General features: G+C 40.8%; 1 protein-coding gene across 1 annotated transcript in view; it reads right to left on the bottom strand.

Moving 5' to 3' along the window:
* Window positions 1-23,232, bottom strand: part of GLG1 (golgi glycoprotein 1) — an 82,703-nt gene that overhangs the window by 15,817 nt on the left and 43,654 nt on the right. The window contains exons 4-12 of the mRNA XM_021541087.2: window positions 22,273-22,488; window positions 15,530-15,733; window positions 14,828-14,899; window positions 12,464-12,647; window positions 10,499-10,713; window positions 5,259-5,380; window positions 4,552-4,653; window positions 2,500-2,653; window positions 691-828 (exon numbers count right to left, since the gene is read on the bottom strand). Coding sequence (XP_021396762.1) covers window positions 691-828; window positions 2,500-2,653; window positions 4,552-4,653; window positions 5,259-5,380; window positions 10,499-10,713; window positions 12,464-12,647; window positions 14,828-14,899; window positions 15,530-15,733; window positions 22,273-22,488 — 1,407 coding nt within the window. The remainder of the gene's footprint in view (window positions 1-690; window positions 829-2,499; window positions 2,654-4,551; window positions 4,654-5,258; window positions 5,381-10,498; window positions 10,714-12,463; window positions 12,648-14,827; window positions 14,900-15,529; window positions 15,734-22,272; window positions 22,489-23,232) is intronic.

Here is a 23,232-nt window from a genome sequence, read left to right as displayed (position 1 = left end):
GTAAAGTTCTAAATCTCATTTAATCCCACTCCTCTACTAGCAGTCTCAGAACACACATATATAGTAATGACTGAAAATGTTGGTCTAGGATGTTACCTTACCACTTGTTCTTAAAAGCTGTATGATGTGCTTTCACTTCTGGAATATCCCATTTAATTTGCCCTTTCCATAACCTTGAAGAGAGCTTAGTTACCCAGCCTGTAAAAGGCACTTCAGAAAGACAGTGGTGTCTACATCATCTGCTGCAGAATGGTCTCTTCACTACAGCCCTCGAGGTACAGCAATTTAACATCAAAGTATTTGCTGAAACTTTGTTAAGTAGCTGCAGATGTTAGTTCAGTTCTGTATAAACACAGGAAGCATGTCAGTATTTGCCAAATGGAAATGGGATAACGTTTATGTGGGACATATTGAGCTTGTAATAGAATATTACAAATAAGAGGTTGAGGGTAAGGTTGCTTCTTTAAAGCCCTTTCTGCAAACTATCCCTTTCTCTCTTCTCATTCCACTAACATCTGAACACACAAAGCTTTTTTGCACCACCTGTCTCAGTCTGGTGCAGATTCTGTTTCAAACTGCACTATTTTTTAACACGTTCTCCACTATCAAGACATCCTTTTAACCCCTTTATTCCTTCTCACCCATCCAGCTTTGCAAACAAAGTAGCAGTAATATTGTGTAATACAGTACCTGCCCTGTCTCTGTTTTTTCACTGCACCACTTCCCCAGGTCAATCATGCACTTGTTCTGGAGGGTTGGGTCCAGCTTCACATCCATGGCTCGCTGATGGAGGATCCTCTGGACCTCTGCTCTACACTCTCGTGATAGCTGCAAAGAGAACAGGGAGTGTTTGGCATATGGGGTCCCTAAATCCACACAAACATGATGCTGTCAGGTAAGGTTCTGAGAGTGACCACAAATGCCATCATCAATCCCAGAAGGCATAGAAGTCCTGCACTGCTCAGCACAGGCCTGTCAGGTCACCTACAAGAAATGAGGGTTCCAAAGGAGCTTGGAGCTCTGTCATTTAGTTTAGATAGGGCCTCCTCTCATTCCATTAAGTTTCATTTTATATTTTTAAACCTCTACTTCGCTTTATGAAAGATATGTCAGATCAGGTCCCCAGGCTACCAGCCACACCTTCACTCAAGGCTACAGACTGATTCTGGAGAAGAAAGTCAAAGTAGCTCATGCCCTTAATACCAAATGGGAAGCCCAGAATAAGGCAACATAGTCCAGCTGTAATTTCTGCTCAGCAATCCCCACTGCAGCACATCAGAGTCAGCACTTGCAAGGCAGAAAGAAACAAACTGTAGGAAACCAAGGGATACTGGTGTGGTGCTTATCTGACCTCAAATGCACCAGTTGAAGCTTAAAACTTCATACATTTAAAAATCCAAACCACTGGAAGTTAGCTAGCATTCTGTCAACAGCACTGGAAACAAATACAGGTAAAACCTCCCATGAGTTTGCTTCCAAGACTAAATTTCAAAATGACAGTTGCTCCCCTAGCCTACTTTCCAAAAGAAAAACACATTTAAAAACCTCTTCTCTCTCTGATAGATTATTTGCAAGGTGGCTATTGATTTCTTTGGTCGGCACTAATATAAAATTGAATGAAAAAGTCTCAACTCAGCAGACTAAGAAACTGCATTTTAAAAAATTATTCCTAGAAGAGATGCTTTCAATCAATACTTGACCTCTGCCACAAAAGACCTTCTAAATCAAGCTGTGGAAATTAATTTTTAAACTGGGCTATTGTATAAACCTATCAACTCCTAGGGACTGTGTACACTACAGTGCCAAAAGAAATGGAACTGAGTACCCAGGTGCTTTCATCTGAGTGCCTTGCTGAAGGCACGAGAGGGCAGCAAACTTGAAAAGAGCAGCTCTTAACCACAAATGCGATTATGGTGGATCTCCAGACTGCAGGGCAGCAAGTCAGATCCCCACTGTCTTCTTTAAAGACAGCATAAGCACATTTACCAGTACAGCATGCTCCAAAGAACTGGAACTGCATTATATCCATAGGAAGAACTCAATGAAATATAATCTGAAGCTGGGCACAAATCAAAACTTAATTAGAAACAGCCGAAGAAAGGTGATCTTGAAACTCCTTTCTGCATAAAACCAATTTTGCATCTATTCTGGCTATCTGCAAGGAATCACATTCCTCTTTGGAAAGACATGAGGGAGGACTCGTACTGGTTTCAACAGAAATGAAATTGGTGTCAGCTCACAGTTCTCTCCACAGGCCTGTGACACGGGTCAGTCATCCTGCTGGGCCTACTTTGCCTTACCAGAACAACCACCTAGAACTTCAGGGCACCCTTGAGGAAGAGCTAGGCACCCAAAGCATGCAACTACCATCTACAATAAATGATTTCAAGTAGCTTGTCTGAGTTCTGGCAGTTTTAGCATTGCGTGTCAAACTTCCAAACACGTGTGTAACCCTTCTACCACAGATGAACAAGCACCCAGTTGTCCATTAGCACTCACCCTCCTTCCCTGCTCCTCTGTGCGATATGCATGCCTGTACAAGCAGGAGAAAACAGCCCCTGCAGGAATCACCTCACTGGTCTCATTCCAGCCATGGGTATGGCAGAGGCGGGAGGCATCTCCCTGGCACTTGCGGTAAAGGACTGTGTCCAATCTGCAAACAAAAAAAGGAGTTATCACTGGCACATCATTCAAACATGGAATATTTTTCATATCCCAAAATGCTTTGGAGGCAGAAAATCCACTTCAAGTTTCAGGCATCACCAGGACACCACTCAGCAGCAGTGTCTGACCAACTGAACCAACAGGTGGCCTTAACTCAATTTGGAATCAACTCCCTAAATAACACCAAAATCTTTAATTACAGATCAAATTTTCAACACTTCTTGAAGCACCTCCCATTTTCTTCTGCAGTATGCCAGCCAAATGTTGACACGAGTAAAGAAATCATCTCCTTGATGCCCTGAAGGAGCAGAAAGGCAGGTACATACCACATTTTCCTTGTGTAATATCTTACACTTACTTTGTACTGCTGCCATTCTGAAACACCAATTCCATAAGAATCTGAGTTGGATTGATTCTGTCTGTCCTGGATTTGAGCCAAGTGCAAACTCAGTGCCCCCTGCTTTGCATGTAAGTGCAGATCTCTTAAGATGATGTCTAATTACAAGAAAGCTAGGTGAGATATTGCTAGGTGAGATATTGCTAGGCTTTCAAAACGGAAATTTCTTATTTATAAAACACTATAGGAAAAAAACATCAAGTGATTTCAGTGGACACCAATATATACATAATGATAAAGGTATCAACAAAACCCCTTCTATTGTGTGCATCTGTCTGAGGCACCAGTCAGTGCAATAGATTCATAAGCCAGTTCTGGGGAACAGTAGTTAAACAAAGATAAGGTAATGCTGCCCAGCTTGCATTATGAATTACAATTATTCTTACTCCAAGGAAAATGCAAATAATCAGTCTTCCTTCTTCCAATCACTTAAGTTTGACTCAAACAATGAATTACCTGCTGGAAACAGTACAGGCAGGAGACCCAGTAATGAAGACAAACAGAAAGGGGGGGAAAATTAAGTATTCTTGTCTACCTATGGAGATAATTATTGAGATGACAATCACAGCCAAAAAACCTTAAACTCCCTGCTCCATGAAGCCCTATCTTTAAAAGCAGAAGGTTCACAGAGCACATCAGCTCTCAGCTACTAGCAATGCTGTCCTTAAATACACAACTTGCTGCGAGTCAAGATTTTCTTAAAGTTTGATTTAAATACTCCTTGCAGTAATCAAAGCCCAGGACTTCTTGTCTTACACTCTTTGTGGCCACTGAGAGCAATTATTCAATTTCTTGAAGTAACCCCATTTAATGTACTTTATTTCCTCACCTCTCAATCTTCTTTAGAAGACAAGCCAAACACTTATTCTTTCCTCACTGGTCATGTTTATCAAATTTATTCTCTCCTCATCCTAACCAACACTGACACAAGGGGCTTTGTATGTATTTAAAACAAAGCATTGCCATCTCTGGATGAGAAAGATGGAAAAGTAGTGCTCTGAAGTATATTACATCTGCTCTACAGGCTGTAATCACACTTAGAGAATTTGAAAAAGGCAGAAATGGAAGCAGGAAGCTTCTCACACAGTGAGTCTTTGTTATATTTAAAAACTTGGTTTCCTGAAGTTCCGTACTGTAGTACTTGGAGTAGATACACCTGGCTGCCACCTACAAAGTGACCTTCGGCTACAACATGGTCAGACAGAATTCTTTAATTATAAAGATGTAACAAATTTTAGAGCTCAATCTTGGGAACTTTTTAAGGCTGCATCACTTCTAAAAGAGTACTTGATTTAAGTGACATCACACCTTTTCTAAGCAGCTTTTGCTTTTAGTGTTCTACACAAGTATTAACACCCTACTAACCTGGTGTACTTGAAAGTCCTCTTCTGAACAACCACAAGCTATACTGTTTTACAAGGAACTACTAATGCACACAAACACTTAATACAAACATCAAGTGAAGATAAGTCTTGTTTTACAGTACTCACTTCCAGTCACGAGATATAAAATACTGGAGCTCGAGGAGCCTATGCTCACAGTCTTCTACCATTTTCTCAGTATACAAGTGCTCCATCAGGCAAGACAGAATCCTACAAACAGAAGAAAAAAACAGGCCACAGACTGTTAAAACCATGCTGAGTTTCCCTGTAACAGCTGGTGTTGCCAAATCAGTCGTCCAGTGGCCCACAGATAAGATGCTCAAACTCAGTGAAGATCTTTCTCTTCCTTCAAAAAGATTACATCTAAAACAAGTGTATAGCAGATTTGTATTTGTTGTGTTCCATTGTTTTAGTTATCTCAGCGAGTCTTATACACAACAAAATCCTAAGGAGTATTCTATAGACAATCTGGCCCAGGGGAGAATATATTATCAGACCTTAAGACAAAGGAGACACTTGTCTCTGCAGTATGGGTTTGCTTACCTGGCATTTCTAGTTTTGTCACTTTGTGATATTGCTTGAGACGTATGTAGTTAGAAAAATTAGCATATAAAATGTTACAAACACAAGTCTAAGTTTCTGTGAAAACTACATCCTTCACCAGTGCTAAACCAGTCCTATAAAAATACTGGCTTGCTTGTACAGCAAGAACGGAGACATCTCAGTGCAGCCCTGTAGGACAGATTTTTGTCTCTCTACTGGTTCATGGATGCCCAAGAGGGAAAAAAGCCCCAGTGTGACTGAGAGGCACCTACATGGGGTCTCCAGACCGTATGTGCTTGCAGGCTGTCTGTATCACTGACTCACAAGCCTCGTTCAGCGCGCGGTCGATGCGATAATCGGCACCGGGGTCCGTTTCCTGAATCAGGGTTTGAAGCTGGAAGAAAGGAATTGTGGACAGGAAAACAAATGTTAAAGACATAAATGAGACTACTTACAATCTCTCCGTGTGGTAATTCTATGCCAGTAACAACATCATGATGTATGAACTCTGCTCTGCAGTGTTTTATTTTAAGAGCTTGTCCTGCCAACTCCAGCACTGCTGGACCCTAATTATCATTACGAAGTAGCCCAGGAACATTGGATGAGACCAGTTACACAGTGAAGGTCAGCCGTGAGCTTGGACTACTTACAGACCAATTTACAGAACAGAACAGCTAAAATGTGATATGCCTACTGTATTTTTGATCTATCTTCAGCTTTGATGGTAGCCTCATTCCATAAGGCTGACAGTACCAAACACACACATTTTTTGTCTTTTCATGAATACTATTTACAACTGAAATCTGAATCAATGTCCTAAGATAGTGTGCCTATCTACAAAGTTTAAACCAATTTTTTTAATTGCCTGGAGAGGACAAAAAAGCTTTATTAAAACACAGGATAAAATGTCCTGTTCTGATGTCCCAAGAAATAACATTTCCTCGGGGATGCCTGCTCAAGATTTTGGAAGTCAGGGTCTGTAGTACACATTTTTTTAGTGTGTGTGTGTGTTTGTGTGTGTGTGTCTAAAGTATAAAATGAATGCAGAACACAATGTTTTAACTACTCAGGAGAAGTCATAGTGTAAGTGAAAGATGAAAACAAAAATATTCCAAAGATTTAGAGACCAGGTGTGCCAACCCAAAGCTGATATCCCAGCACTACCTTTATGGCTTCTATATACTTTCAGTTCTCATAGGTAAATATAGTTGCATCAAGCCTTTTCTTCCTGTGAAACAAGTATTCTGACAAAAGTTGCAGAAAAAAAATTCTCTTATTAATAAGGAAACATCATTTAGCATATTTAGCACTATGTTACAAAATCAAATGTGGACACAGTCCATGTCATCTGAACATTCATTTGAGAGGTGTCTGCTGGGCCAGGGGAAGAGAATTTGGGTAAATCTCAGTTTTGGGACAAGGGTAGCTTCTGGACCTTAACTCCAAGGATGCCCATGCCTCACTTCATTTTCCATCAAGCTGTGGATTTCCTTCCAAAGACTGATGGAAGGCAGACTGGTATCATCATTTGGCAGGAAAACATTTTCAGCTGACAATTTGAAGGGGGGGAAAAAAAGAGGTTGCTGAGAAGGCAACTGCACACCAACATCAAATGGTCTACAAGCTCTTAACATCTTGATACTTAGTTAATGATCTTTGTCACTGGCCCTGAGCCAAACTAAATCAAAAGCACAGTTACAATTTTATCCTCCTTCTTTCAAAGTCTGCACCTAAACACTATCCAGGAAAATCTCAGGGTCAAGGCCCTAACATCACAAAACACAGGCAAGAAAAAAGCATCAGAGAACTGGAGAAAATACAAGCTAGTACTATTTATCCAATAGAAAACTTGCAGTCATGAGGAGAGACCACAGATTGCCTGGGAGGAACACAGGATTTCCTGCAACTTGCTCTTGATTATGCCCAGCCTCAGCTTCTAAGAGATGCAGGCAGCTGAGAAGAGTACTATCTATCAAAAAATCTTGTGATATTTTCACTAAAATAATTGGAATAATAACAATAATTCTTGGGATATTTTAACTAAAAATAATTATAAAAAAAAAGCATTTTATACATCTCTGATAGTGGTCAAACAGAACCTTACAGTCAAACCTTAACTGGATGTGTTCTTTACAAACTTGCAAGAGTCACTGCAAGAGGAAGAAGAATATTATGATTTTGCTGGGGCAGAGACTCACACAGCCTGCATGGAAGGGGAATACTCTGTGTGCATAAACTGCTGGGATTGCTTCAAGTCAGGTGACTTAATATTAGAAAGATGTGTGAATAGGACCTCAAACCCAACACTTTCTTACACACATAAATTGAATAAACTGGCCAGAGCATTATGTAGGCAGGATTCTAAGGTCTCAAGTTAGTTGGTATTTTTGTTGCTATCAAGTGGATGAGGCCAAAGCACATCAGATACAACAGCTCAGAAGCACTGAAGCACCTTCTTATCCCTCCACCTTGTTTTCAGCACTACTGCAGAATTCCCGACCTTAATTCTCAACTACATGCATGATGTGCAGCACCAAGCCAGCTGCCCTGACTGCAGGGAAGAAGGAATAATTTGGCACCAGTGATAGAAGTGAAGGTTGTATAGGATTTTTCCTCCCTCACACAACAAACCCTTAGAGCTGAAAAGCAGATGGATAAAGTTTACAATGCTCTGAACTTTTATCTTGGGCATAGAACTAAATTTACAATGAACTACCAATTTAACAGCTGTATTAGAAGTTGGAGGCAAGAAATAAATGCCCTTTAAGCAGGGATTTAAGTTATATACACTCAAAGGTCTTAACCAAAAAAACCCCAAAGGTAAGACCCAGGAAACATAGAAGCCACATATTTGAAAAATGATTTATGAACAGATCTAATATAAAATATTGCTTCCATCCAGCAACACCAGAGATGCTATATCCTGCCAGTAGAGCTGGCAGAAATGGAACTCAAAATACTGGGGTTTGAGAACGTCTAAGAGTGCATTTTGTTCAATATTTTAAATACAAACAATCACTCATAATCCACCTGCAGGGAAGGTCAATGCTCTTGCAGGAAAATGAAATGGAGGTTCTTTGGTTGTGTTTTGTTGTTTTAGGATTCTTTATATTGTTTATGGCAGATGGGCTAATGTCTTCCTTTCATAGGACAAGCAGAATCAGAGCAAACCTTCACAGACAGGACAGTAAGAAAAACCAGCTCCAAAACAGATGTTTCCCCTTACAATTGCCTCTGGCAAACTTTCTAGGCAGGTGTGTCTGGTCATAGAGATTCTGCAAGGAAGAATTTCAGGACAACACCTATTGCTTTGAGTTAGCCAAGAAATCAAGGTGTTATATTAGCATTAGCTAATAATTCTGCTAAAAGCACAAGAATGTGAGTTTTTGACTCTATGGAGTCAAACTTTTGACTCTATAGAAAAGACAAGATCTGGAGATGCACCCAAACCACTGCAGCAAGCTGTGCTGGGACCATCCCAGAGCAGCTATGCTGTTATCCTCTCCTACTGCAGGTGAAAATGTAGGGGCACCACAGACAACTGCTCCACCATCAAGAACCACACCAGAACCACACACCAAAGGTGCTCTCTAGGTACCCAAAAAGAACTGAAATGGCCCCAGCTTACTCTGAAGGATGGATATCTAACTTCCCTTCTTCAGGGCTTGCCATATGAACCAACCTCATGTGATAGTCAGTTGAAGTCTCTAGCCCAAATTGTACATTATCTGTTACAGTTTCACACAATATTCTCTTCCTTGCAAAGATAATTTATCTACCTTTAAAGGTAAAAGCAGAAAGCTTATTCTAACACATTAAGTCAAAACATAACAAAGCCAAAGACAGCTGAGACAACCATTACCATTCAAATACAAAAAATAAGAACAATAAATTATTTAGTACTTCAAAAGTTGCAGGCAGCTATATAGTAGCTCTGTATCAGTCTTCAGAAACTCTGAACATTGGAATGTTTATCCTGTTCTTGCAACCATCAATTTCCTCTTGCCCATAAAAATCCAGACAAGCTAAATGTAGGTATAAAATCAACACTTAATTTGCTTTCTCCTGTCCTTTGCCCAGAGAACAAAACACATTAACTTGAAGGGGACTCATGGATAATCCTATTTACTATTGCATCATCTTACTGTAAAAAATAAAACAGTAGCTTAAGTATAAGAGAACTAAAAAACATCCAAGTTTGCCCTAAATTTCTAAAGATATTTTCCTCTGGAAGTTTGAAATCCTGTATCACTTTTGGGGGCTTCCTGTTTTGACTTATGACTTGTTCTGAACATGCATGACACGATCTAAAAGTTATTTTCAATATTAAATTATCTTAGGAATATTTGCAAATAATGAAATTCTGAAGCAGCAGTTTCAATTTCATATTTAAACAGAAACAAATATTCATTTTTTCACACAAAGGCTGCAAAGCCTAAGTCATGCACTACAGATCCCCGCAGCAATGACTCAAACTGTACAGCTGCTGCACCAGTACACCTGGTATTTATGCAGAAATAAGCTTCATCACAAAAACACCCTATGACTTACAAAAATTTAACAGCTATTAATTTATCTTGGTAATATACACAAACTGGCATCATTTGAGGATCAAGTTTTAAGCTACGTTTAAAACAAAAATGTACAGAATGGTGGTTCTGTTTATTAAAATAAGTCAAGAGCACACATCCCCCCTAATTGCTACATCAGTACTAACACTCCCTTGCCATTTTTATCATTGATGTTACTTTTTTGGGCTCAAGGGTCAGTAAAACCAAGTATTAAGTACCAAAATGTTATTTCATATTAAAATACACTAATGAGTTTAAACAAAAATTAAACTGTTTTCAACTTAAAGAAATGATAAGCAGGATGCATTTAGGCCAAAATGGAGTTTAAAAAAGACAAAAGAAAATATTCTATTTTACAGGAGTAATTTGCAAAGAGGAAAATGACATTTCCTTCACTAGCTGCAAGTACATCAAGAAACAGCAGTCTGCTGTACCTCCCTGTCCCCAAAGTTCCATTTACATCATTAAAGCTGAATTAAATAACAAAAGTAAAACTGAGTGGGAAGGTGCTTTGAAAAGTTTTGTACATTTCCAAGGACAGGGCACAAGGGAAACGGGGAGAAAAGGGAGTAAAGGGATGGACAAGGAATGTTTCAGAATTATAAAAGGCAAGTTTCCCCACATCTTGCACCCCGGAGAGGACTCCATGACTTCAAAGCTGGTGGAAAAGAACTACAGAAGATCCAATAAAAAACCCAGAGCGCAACAATCCAAAATGTATTTTTTGAAGGGAAAAACATCACCCTTACTGATGCACCCTTGCTGCTACACACCAAGTTCACAGCATGGCAATTACACAACTGCTTCCAGCCCTCAGTGACACCCAGCAGAGCCAGGATGACTTCAGCAGAACCTCCATCGCAAGGCAAAACGCTGACAGACAAATCAGTGCTTCTACCAACTGAGCAAACTGTAAGGGAAGTGACAGAAAAGCTCCTTACTGCCTGCTGACAGCTGAGCCCCAGGTTTCCCTTCTCGCCCCGGACGACTTTCATCAGGCAGTGCAGGGTGCGGCCCTTCCGATGGAGGCCGGAGCAGTGGTGCTCGATCTCCCCGCGGCAGCTCAGGATGATTTCTGGGCTCAGAGAGAAGTCTTCCATCAGCATGCGCCGGTAATCCAGCATTTCACCCTGGCACTCACTGCTCACTTGTCGACCTGAGCAAGAGAAGATGATGTGATTTAGTTTCAATGTTTAGAAGAGCCCTTCTTGACCTGTGCTACCAGCGTGTTGGAAGAGCAGAGACAATGTTCACACTCTGAACAACACCAGACTAAGACAAATGTGCTGGAGCATTCATGCTGGGGAATAAACCAGTGGTTGTGGTAGCTCCTGTCATTTAAACAACCCTGTAAAATATAGCCAGTCTGTGTATTTAACACAGTTTTTTAAAAAAAAGAATGCCTGAAAGATAGGAGAATCTGATTTTGGATTTCACATTACAGGAGTTGCTTCTGAAGAACAGCTGAAAGCACTAATGGATTCACAGTTCTGTAGCACAAGTCAGCTTTTCCCCATATGCTCAAGGGCTCCTTTATCCACTGCAGTAGTCACCTTTGGTAGGTTCACCAGCTTGGTATATAACTGGGAGAGGAATTTGTTTGGACAGCAGGTTAAACATTTTCTCTATTGAAAATGTTCTCTAGGGCAACAGCACATAAATGCTCAGGAAGCCAAAAGTCAGACTTAAACAAGAGTGTTTCTGAAGTGTCCAACAAACCACTGCAGTTGCACAGAAATCTTGTTGTAGTAAATGCTTAGATCTGCTATAAGCTTTCCTGCAGTCCCCATCACAACCTATTTATATGTGCACAACATCCCATGGAACAGAGGACACTCCAACAGGGGCTGCCAGGCATTGTAACACATGCACATGGTGCTGTGTGGAATAATCAGTGTTCCTCCTGGGCTATGCCTCATACACGAGACACTGCAGAGCCTGTTCCACCATGAAATTGAATAGCTGAGCAGCAGTTTTCTGCATGCAATTCAGGAAACCACCTGCCTTACTGCAGGGAGAAGTGAAAAAAAACACCCAAAACCACAACTTTTCTAGAAACAGGGCACATCATTTCCACATCAATCAGAAGCAATGAGTTATTCAAACTCACAAATGCAGAGTGCTTGTGGAATTATGGCAGCCTTTCCATCCCATGCCAGAGGCACTGCAGCATGCAGCCCTGCTGCTCAAACTCAAACAACCCAGTTGCATGCCAAGAGGGAAAACAAGCATTTCTCCAGTGCAGATCTAGAGGATGTAACACATTGTTTCACACTACGGCAATTTCACAGAGAACTTTTAGCATGGTCCAGCTGCATTGAGCCTTCTAATGCCTTTGGAGACAGCAGCTGGTGTCAGGACACCTCCAGCATACATTAACTTAAATGACCAAAAATAAAATTCTCACACTTAATTTCTTTCTATATAGGGAAAAACCAGAGTCAGAGAAATTAAGGCATTTACTCAAGCTACTGAACTGTAAGAAAAGACATTATCTACAACAGGCAGACAACTGAGTATCTCTGGTTTTCCCTGAGTGAGGATAAACAGGTTCAGTATTCTGTGTTTTAACCTTGTAGCATATTTAATGCTAACTACACAATGGAGGAAAAGAGCTGCTTCAATTCACAGTGAATAGAAGGATTTGCAACTACAAATCAGCAGTCCAAGTGGGATTTGCTATTTTGCATTTTAAACTTCTTGTCTGCACAAAAGGAGTCAATGGCAGAGGGGGTTTACTCAGCTATTCTGATCACCAAAACAACAGCGATGAAAGCACCATGATGAGGAAATGTGCCATGGAAACAAAGTTTGGAAAGAGGAGAAAGGGGACTGTAAATACATATTGAAGCTGAAGGCCTCTTTGTTTAAAATCAAGGTCCCAGCAAGTCTTGAATTCCACTTACCTCTGTGCACAGCAGACTCTAAGCACATCAGCAGATAGGAAAGCCGGGCTTCCCGAGAGCGGGGCAGGTTCTCCACGTTGCAGCGGTATTTCTTCAGGTCGCTTTTACAGGACTTGGCCAGCGAGTAGCTGACTTTGTAGTCTTGGGCAATGAGCTTCTGGCGGGTTGTCAGAGCATCACGACACTGCGGGAGACACATTGGGATGGTGGAATGAGCTTCTGTGCGCTGGTGGCAGAGAGCTGGACCTGCTGCTGTCAAGTTTTCAAGTTGCATCTCAGAAAACAACCGAAGCTTTTAAATTCAGGCATTTAAGCTGGACTGCAGCTAAATTTCATTTGTCTCATAGAAACCACACAGTTAACAACGCACACCAAGGTCAATATATCAGGGGTTTCAAAGGGAGCAGCGCTCCGTGGAGCAGTTCTCAGAACTGCACATTCATCCAGCTTTTTGTGAAGAGAGTGACTCATTCGTGGTAACTAGGAGCAGTTGCTGACATTTATCCCAGCTGTGGTACATGCTCACCCCATGCCCTCAAGAAATAACTTGTTTCCAGTTGCATTTACAAAATAATTCATTTCTTGGGTTTATTCCGCAACGCGCTGAGCAGATGACAGCAGATAAAACAGTCTAACCGTGGGAATTTCTAGCCATTTCCCACTACTGGTGAGGTTCACGAGGATGCACCTGAACCCAGCAGCTGAAAGAACAACCCTCTAAATTTCATCCAAAAAAGGACCTGTAAAAGCACTGCTACACTTCATAGCTTTTGGTTTAAGTTATGTGAAAATTAAATCTGAGGGCAGCTATTCTAACAGCTCAGAATAGCTCGAGCAAATTTGTCTATTCCCACACCGGCCCACTTGAAAGGAAGGAAAACAGTGAATATCTAGAGTAGGGAGAAGAGAGAGCAATCTCGGCACAAGGAACAGGAAAGTCCTAGAAGCCACTCCCCAATTTCTTACATCAGGTTTTTGACTTTGCCCCCTACTTCCCACACCTACTTGAGGACCTGGAAAGCCCTACTCCAAGATATTCCTACTCCATCTTTCATGCTTCTATGCAGTCCCAGACCCTAGGACTAGACAAATTTACAGCTCTGGACACAGGGAGATACAGGCTTGCGGATACCTCATCACCTGAAGCAGGGAAAGGCTGGATACAGCCCAGGAGGCAGTTTTGGATAACACAAAGCAAGCCACCCACCAGCAGCTATTGCTGGCTACATGTGTATGCAGCAGCCGACACCTTCAGCAAGGAGGGACTCTTTGCTGGGTAACAGCTTCTACAAAACCAGTGACTGCAGATGGTCCAACCTTGGCAGCTACAAGAGTGAGAACTACATTTAATGTTCCTTCTGCTCTGCAAACTGCGTCCTCAGAGCATCCACCCCTCTCTCTCTCTACAAAGTTATCTGCTGCAGCTTGGTGTAACCTCTCTACATCTTACATTCATACCTCAGTCAGCTGATCGTGGAAAACACCCTTCAAAAACTATCAGTGTCCCTGTATAACTAAACAGAGGTTAAGCAACAGCAGGAGTTCATTTCAGTAACACACTTCTACAAAACAGAGCTTTGTTTAAAGCCCTCAGAGATCCCTTGTTCAGATTTGAATTTGTTAATTGGAACCAAGCTGTCAGACAACTAATGCAATCAACAAAAAAATTAATCTGATTCCTTCAGCACTCTGAGTCAGGCTCTTTCAGCACATCTTTGAGGAGATACAGATACTCATCTTCACATCCTTTCCGACAGATTACAATTCTATATAATCCCAAACACTATGATGCTGCTTCCAAAAACACTGAAGGCATTGCTGCCTTAACAAAGCACCTACACCAACACAGACTTTTCAGATCTAGCTTTCGAGAACAACTTATTTTGCTGTTGTTAAAAACCATGTCTTCAAGAAAACCAGAAGGAAAACTTCTGTTCAGTCATTGAACCATACATCCTTCCCACACAGAATGTGATGCTTCAAAACAGCCTTAAAAACACAAGTGAAAGAAACACAGCTTCTTTTTGTTTTTAATCTGTACAATTAGAACACCATTTATCCAAGGCTTACCCCAGCATGCTGTGACTGCTACTTTAAACAGTCAATGACAATGCTACCACTTGAGCTCCATGTCTTACCTCTCCAAATTACCCACCCAAAAGCTTTGATTTATTTAAATCCTTTACTTGAAAGACTGAAACTTGAAACACAAAAAATATCAAAGTAAAAGCATTTGTTAAACTAGCTGATTATCTGGCTAGGAAGATGACATTTTCCTTAACACTGGAAAAGAATAATGCAGCCTGGACTGAGGAGTGATCTGATTATTTCTGCAGTAAGGATTTGTCTCACTATGATACTTACCTTTTCACTCATTGATTCTTCAAACTTGTGATTAAAGAGGCACTTGTATACTCGGCCTTCCCCAGCCTGAGTCTGTGAAACAGAACAGTAACATTTACCCTTAAAGATAATACTTGTAACATTAGATAAGCAGGCTAAACTACACCTGAGGAAAATTTTTTAAACCAATAATATATTCAAGTTAGTATTTCAAATGACAGCAATAGCTTCTATGCAATAAAAATCCTTTGAACTTTATTGCATTAAAAAAAAATCTGGTCATGTTCATCGCCCTTTCAGTGTAACAATTCTCAGCTAATACAAGCTAACTGAGACTGAACAATGCAGCTCATGCTAGGCATAAAAAGTGCTACAAGTACAGTCAGACCAGGCTTACTTTGTGCAACAGCTGACAGCTGTAGAAAGGAGTGGTCACTTACCTCTGCCTTTCCTCCCCCACTCCCTGTCACACCAGCTCTCATGCCCCTTAAACCATTTATACCAATTTAGTTCATGAACCCATTGGAAATAATGCATGTTTGTTGGGTGAATGAATTTAATGCTGGAATTACTGCAAAATGACAGTTACAGGGTGTCTGGTTTCAGTATTACACAGTATCACTCAGGCTCCAGTCTACAGTTCCCTTCTACTGCTTCTTCCAGAAAGGTTTTGGGGTTTTTTTATAGATTACTGTAGAGAGAAAGGAAAAGGAAAGCACTCACATTTTCACAGAATCGCTCTCTGTCATCTCGGCATGCAAAGTAGAGATGCCGGTCCAGGTGGAAGTCATCAGAAGAGAGCTCAGCTACACGAAGAATTGCTTTCTTACACTGATCAGAAACCTGGATTCGAGAATCAGTCTCCTCTGCCTCCTTTACCAGGCCTTTTTCCAGGCATGCCACCACCTCTCCTTGTGAGTGAGCATCCTATGGGAGAACACGACATCTGTAACCAAGCTTTTACATAATCAAGTAAGCTGTGATTCTGGCTAAGTACCACATTAATTAAGCAACAAACTGTCTACACATAGACTTCCCAACATTCAGCATAAACCACATTTAAATTCAAAGGAGGCAACAATTAAGACCTGTACTAACCACACTTCATACATCACCATCCCACTGATGGTCACCATGAAATCCTCACCTCCAATGCTCTGGGCTTGTTTTAATGCGACTTAATGAGATTATCACTACTTAGTCACACTGCTCAGAGCAGTTTACCAAAACAGCCAAATTATCCTTAATCTGACACAGCTTTCTTGGCACCATGGCAACAGCAAGGAACAGCATCACATTAAGAAAATGCATGGGGAGAGAAAAATCATAGTTTTGCCATGCCAAGACAAACCTTCAGTTTGGGTGGTGAAAATTCGTGATGTAAAAAAGGAGCTTTGACCAATCTAGACTTCTCAATTCCTCCACTAAGAGAATAAAAAAAGCAAAGCATTCAAGAGTAGATAGAGGTCTCTGACAAAGCAGTTCTGGACCAGTGCTGTGCACCACATCCACTGTCCTGCAGGCCTGGAGACAATATTGGACTGTGAGCAGCAACTGCCAATTAACACAGAGCCCGTGTTTTGTTCAAAAACCTGGAAGAGGTAGAGCAAAGCTCAGCAAAGCTCCATATAGCTTCCTATATCCTCATTATGTGTTTAGAAAGAGAGCCCTGCCCCTCCATACCTCTGTAGGAGGTCTGGTTCCTCTAAAGGACTCTACTGGTACAGATTTCTCAAGGCTGCTGCAAGTTTTTCATGTGAAGGCCACCTAAATTTATGTTGCTCTGCTGCAAGAGGATATTGCCACTAAACTTACACTGTCTGAGTATGCAATAAGGCATGCATGCTCACAGTGAGCTGAATCACCCAGCCTGGCATTTGCAGGCACCATTTAGGAGCCATCCCTTCAGCTTGCTCTGTCAAGCAGATCATCCACTGCTGCTACAGGAGCATGAGTAAGAGAGCAGTCTCCAGAAAACATGGCCATGATTACGCAAAGCCACGCAACTCTCCCCAGTCCTTTCGTTCTGACGTGTCTGCTTACACAGGCAGCCTTTGATTCCTGTCTTAGTTCTGCTACACTTGGAGCACAAGCAGAATTGGTTGATTACTTGTTAACTTGTAAACACAACCCAGAAATATCATCTGTCTTAAAAGGCTAAAAGCAGTTTTTTCCCTTTAAAAAAAAAAAAAAAAAAAAAGGCAAGCAGAAAACCTAAAACACAAACCTCTCCAAAATTCCTTATTTTGGTTTGCTCCTTTCTTTGAGTGAGAACTGACCAATTTCATATGCTGAGCAGGTGTATTTGAAGAAATATATATCAACAGTCCCTTTAGGACTGATCCTCAAATCTGGATTCTGAGGAATAGTACTCAGAAGTAAGTTTGCCACATCACTTAAAATTGCCATTTATCCATAACCACATGAAACACAAACACGGTTCTGCAAACTTTCATGGTCAGTCCCAGGTAGTAACTACAACTGAGAAGATGTCAAGTGTGAATGATTGAAAACAACCATTTTGAGCTCCTGTGGCACATTTTTGCTCCTGCCTAAGTGAAGTTGCAGCTGGGAGGCAAGGCAGATCAAGGTTACTTTCACTCATCTGCAGCTTTCCTTTGCAAGCTAGCAAGAAGGGCAGAAGGCAAGCTTTTCCTGCTAAGAAAATCAGAAGTTTCCTGGTTTATATTGCAGTGTGGGTTTAGATTCCTGGTCAGAGTCATATTATATATGTAAATAAACCTATTTTTAATAGAAAATCTGGAAAGCAGGTTTCCATATGCTGGATGCTGAATGTTGTTACACTTTAGGGACACAACACGAAATGGCTCATCTATTGCATTACTTTGATAATAGAGTTTTCACATTTGGGTAGATCATCCTGAAGGGCTGGCTACTCTCTGGCCTGTGTCAGAGTAATTTTAAAACATGTCAGACTCAATAGAAACACACACAAACTAACCCATCTGGCCCCTGAAACATGCCCTTACCTCCAACCATCAAGCTTTTACACACCTCCTTGCAGCACCCTTAAGGTTCCTGTGCCCACTGATGACACTGTAAGATTTACTGGCCTAACCTGGGGTTAATTTTCAGGCAGATCAGGTCCCTGGAGTGCTAGTGCTGACTAGTTAAGCAATTTTAAGGACAGCCTGACTCTTCATTTCCTCAAAAGTGCAGAAAGACACCCACACTACTGCCAAACAGAGCATGGGACTCTACCAACATGGTTTAGAGAAATATCACTTCAAGCTTTAATTATAGGGTAACACCTACTGTATTTAATATTGTACAATCATTCACTGCAGACTGGAAAGGAAAACAAATGTGTGTACAGCTGCACTCAACCACCCTAAAGCAGCTGGCAATCAAGGCTCGTCCCAAGGATGGCAGGACAACTTTGACACACGTTGGTTGCACCTGCATCACTACCCAGCTCTCCACCTCAAGAGATGCCTGTTCCCACCTGCATTCCATGTGCCAGCAGTCCTGAGCAGTCAGCTCAGCTTCAGAGGCACCAAAGGTCATCATCCCACAGCATGAGCCCTCCCAGCTGCCTGGTGTGTAAAGGGTGAAGCATCTGCTGCAGCTCTGCTGTGGAATGAATCCTAAAACCATTTTCCTCTATCCAGGACCCATTCTCAGAAAACCTTCACTGTAGAGTTGAAAACCTCCAAATTCACTCCAGAAGTCAGGACTCCTGCAAAACTGCTGCCTGTTGACAAATTCTAGGCCTCATTTTTCTAGAGCAATACACTGAAATACAAGAGATTAAATCTAAAAAACACGTGGTTCTTGCAACACAGCTTCACCACCAATATCAAATATAGGATTGTACATGAAAGTTGCAAATATCTATAAAACATACCAGATAATTATCTAGGCTGGAGAGCCCTGAAACTCTTCATAGCTTTATGAAAGGATATAACTAGATCCACAAAAGATACAAGCAGCTTTCTAGTACTGTCCCACAGCACTTTGAGCCACAGAGGAATGAAATTCAGTTCTAAATGTATGTGCCCAAGCAAATCCCCTTCAGCACAACACTGGGAGATTTGAATTCCTATAACTAAAATTCAAACTCCAGGCATCCAGCTTTAGGCCAAAACAGAATTTTAAAAACATTGGGTTTACTATTCATTTTCCATTAGAGATTCCACTTTCCCCTCAGTATAATTTAGATTCTGCAACTGCTGAGGATTTTTTGCCATTTTTCAGAAGTTTCCCAGAAAGGATTTTATCCTGTCTGAAACCTGACATGCCTCAAATACACATCTGTTCCAGCTGCAGCCTTGCAGATAGAAACTAGAAAAGTGACCAGAAGAGAATGAAGAGTAAAAATCAGCAGCAGGCCGGAGAGTAAACTAGAACCTGTCTCATCAGCACAGCACCCTGCACTGGACAATTGTGCCAACCCACTGAAGCAAAAGCAGCCAGGCTATGGAAAACCACCCAAGAGATCTACTGGGAGCTCCACTTCAGCATTCCACCTGGCTAACCAGGGATGCTGGGATGTCTCTGGATTAGCTAATTCCCTGTAGTTCAGATGATAGTACGCTGCTATACCACTACACTGAGTAAACAAAGACTGAGCTGAATGTTACCTCTTCCGAATTTAGACTCAGTTTCTTCTGTGTCCAGTACTTTTGTGAAACTAAGGAGAGAGAGCAACTGTACTCAAAGCACTTAGAGGCAAAAACCAAAAACAAGTAAGCAATGGTCTCCTAAGGTGTCTTCCTTTAGGAAAAATATTGTTATCTAACAAAGTACTACAAGAGAGGTGCAACTGACACTTATGTAGCCTTTATTATGGCAAATAATCAACTACATCATGACTAAATAGCACCCTGGCAAATGCCCACTAGAGTTTGATACAATCCTGGTCCTTTCCCAGGATTGGGAAAGTAGCTCATTTCAATTGGCAGCTGAAAAAGAAAAGCTCCACTGCAATTATTCATTTCAATTTCAAATTAGATCCCCATTGCATGAAGATAAAGCAACTTTAAAATACCAGGAGACCAAATTCATTATGAAATACAACAGCCAAATGGAGAGGTGACTGAAACTACTATTAAATGTTTCTCCACTAGCTGGGAAAAGATGAAGCCATACCCTTCCCCCACCCCTCCACCCCCCGCCAGGTATGTCAAGAAAACTTAATGCTTTCAAATGACACATCTACAGCCTTTCTGTTACAAAATGAAGTCTAGGGTCAGATCAAGACTTCTTAACTGATCTTCATTGCTCTTAGAGAGCAGAAACACAACTAGAAATGTGTGTAAAGAAAGCACAGAAACCAACACATCAGAAGCAACAAACTCAGAACAGAAATCAATTAGGAAGTATCAAGCAAGTTTAAACAAAAAAAGCAAGTATAGAAAAGGAAGATGGTTACACAGCAGAGAAGCTTCAAGGGCAAGGTAATTCCAGCTTATCAACCTAAGTGCCTTTCACAGTTAAAAATGCCAGTTTATCCCAATTACTCTGGTGAAGCTATCACACTACAATAACCTAGCTGCCTGATGTAGATAGAGTTCATGGTCTAGCTGTGCTTATTTCCATAAAAAAAAAAGAGAGAGAATCTTTTCCCCCATCCTCCTTCTCAAGTGTTCAGGTCCTATTTATTAAATTCAGTTACCTTCAGTCATACAAAAGGGTAATGACTGTTTCTCTATAGGTAACTCTCAGAAGCTACAGCATGGAAATAAAACCTTAACCAGCATCTGATGGAAGCAAATTAGATTTCTCTGAAGCAGCAAAGGGATAGAACAGAACACCAACAAAAGACATGCTTGCATAGCCATTTATAGCTGTTTCCATAGCAGTATAGAGTACTTCAATTGCTCCAAGTGCCAAGGATGACAGCATAACAAAAGATATATGACAGGCTGCAATGCTTTTTCAAACCAAGGCACAATATTCCAGGTTGGGTACCAAGAGAGACAGGAATATGCATGAGCCATATAGAAGTTTGGTTAGTGATCACTTTGCTAGCCCACAGAAATTTAGTGACCCAAAGTTTTCCTTTTTCTGGTGCCTTGTGACCTCAGCCACCCTGGCCATCCTCCCCCTTCACCTGCCTGAACTGAGCACTGTGGTGAGTTGTGCACAGTTACCCACACTGGCTTCACGCCCACCATTTGAGATTTGGTTTGTGCTTACAAAATCCCTTCTGCTGTATCCCTTCAGTGCTACCATAAGTATTTCAATTTATTTAGATTTGGTGAAGCCACAGGTAATATGCAGACTCCTGACACACTAGATTCATGTTACACTTCTAGTTGTATACTGATTGCTAAAAGCAATTTCTCATTTCATGAGATCTTTCAGCCCAGTATTAGAAAAAAGCCTTTACTTTTATGAAGAAATCAAGTTACTCAGTTGTTACCAGTCTGAACCTAGAGTGCACCCAAGTTCCTGCTGCTTCTGAGGTTGCTTTTGTTCTTGTTTCCAGAAATGAGTCTTTATTTTTGTGCTTTCTGTGGCTCAGCTAAGTCTTCTGGAATACACTAGAACTTAAATTTAACACACTAGCTGCTAATAGCTGTGAATAACTCAAACAACTAGGAAAGCTTCTTTGTTTAACCAAAAAATGTGTATCTTATTGCAAACCCCTTCATTAATAGCTCATTTATGAGACTAATTGTTATAAGCATTAAAGACATAATAAAAAAGCCACTGTAAAAAGTTGATAAGTTAATTATAACTTTATCCCTAAACATAAAAACTTATCATAGAAAAAGTCACTCATTCCTGCAGCACTACACATGTGCTGCCTGCATTAGCTATGCTGAAGTAGACAGGGAAAGACAGTCCCTTGAAAATAATTTCACATCTAGTCAGTATAAACTGCTCTTTGCATCAAACTCTGCATAAGTCTCATAGGCAAAAGAACACTGATTTAGTAAAACCAGGACAGTACTGATAATGGTACTAAAATGTGACGCGACATGCCCTGTGCCCTTCAACTGATTTCGTAGGGGCAGAGGAAAGGAGAAGCAAACAGATAAAAGCTGTTGATCCAGTCAATCAACTACAGCCTGAGAAAGCAGAAAGGGTTATAGCACAGGCATCATCACCTTGATAACCTTTCTGTAAGGCCCAACCACAATGTGAAATAAGTCAAGCAATAGCCCTGCTTAAATTTATTGTTTGGATTCAGTATAGTGTATCAAGCTCTAGAGGGCCTCATCAAAGAGACAACTACCTGCCACATCATCTGTAGTGGGGTGTGGAAAGACAAATGAAAGTCTCTGCACAGCACTTCCTCACAGAAAAATGAATGCACATTTATTAAACAGGAACTGCAAACAATCAAGACACCACCCTTTTCAGACAGATGAGACACACCATGTATTTTCTCAGTTGCAAGTAAGACAGTAACACTATTGCAGAGCCTCCACATCAGTTTCCTGAAGTGAATGACTTTTACGAGTCTAGTGGCAATCTACATGTTCTCCAGATACCTTTTCTCCAGGTCGAATGCTGCCACATTTCAGGAGATTGATGTCAGCTTTGCAGTCATCCATGAAGCCACAGATCAACCGATAATCGCTGAAGATAATGGCTGTCATTTTAGTGATGTACTGATGGCACTGGTACTCAGTGATGTTGCCTCTGTGATCCACCAAACATGACACCAAGAACCCCTTACCAACTGGTTCATCTGCACACTCCTTTATCTGTTAAAAAAAAAAAAAAAAAAAAAAGGAAAATTACAGTGGCTGCAGCTTATGAATTTAACCTTATAAGAAAATCCTCTAAGAAACTTGAATCTGTAGCTTCAAAATCTGCTAGCAAAGAAACCCTCTAGGCTTTAGTTTGATTTCCAGTAAGTCAGAATAATTGAAAATATTTCAGAAATGAGAAATCTCATGTGTGCCAGCATCCAAAAAAAGCAAACACAGCGACCTTGAGGATTATAAATTCTATTGCTCAATAATAGTCTCTTTTATAATTACACTGAACCCCTGCAATCAAGTAGACTTGTAGGAAAAATGCTAGTTTGACAAACCTTTATTTAGAAAGCTGAGCATATTACAACATCTCTAAATCATACTTAGACCCCCATTAGCCATCTGACCTCATACAATATAAGATTTTGGCCAGAAGTGAAACTGATTCAAAAGTCAACACTATTTATGGAACTGTTTATAACTTGCTAGGAGATGAAAAATACTATAAACTAAAATTCTCATCAAATTCTTTTCTATGAGGCTCTTGCATTAACTGATTGTTGGTACTAAAACCATTTTATTCAGTGGTCTAAAAAAAGTAAAAATCACAGCTAACCAAAGCTGAAAGCTGTGAAGAGATTGGAAAAGCAGAGTACAAGAACAGACAGGTCCCCAGTATAAATCACGGCCTGTGCTGCTCAGGGAAGCAGACAGGCCAAACCCACCACCTCTGGAAATAAAAGATGCAGG

The sequence above is a fragment of the Lonchura striata genome, chromosome 13, assembly GCF_046129695.1.
Source record: "Lonchura striata isolate bLonStr1 chromosome 13, bLonStr1.mat, whole genome shotgun sequence".
Classification (NCBI taxonomy): domain Eukaryota; kingdom Metazoa; phylum Chordata; class Aves; order Passeriformes; family Estrildidae; genus Lonchura; species Lonchura striata.
This window is presented reverse-complemented; position numbering and strand designations above follow the sequence as displayed.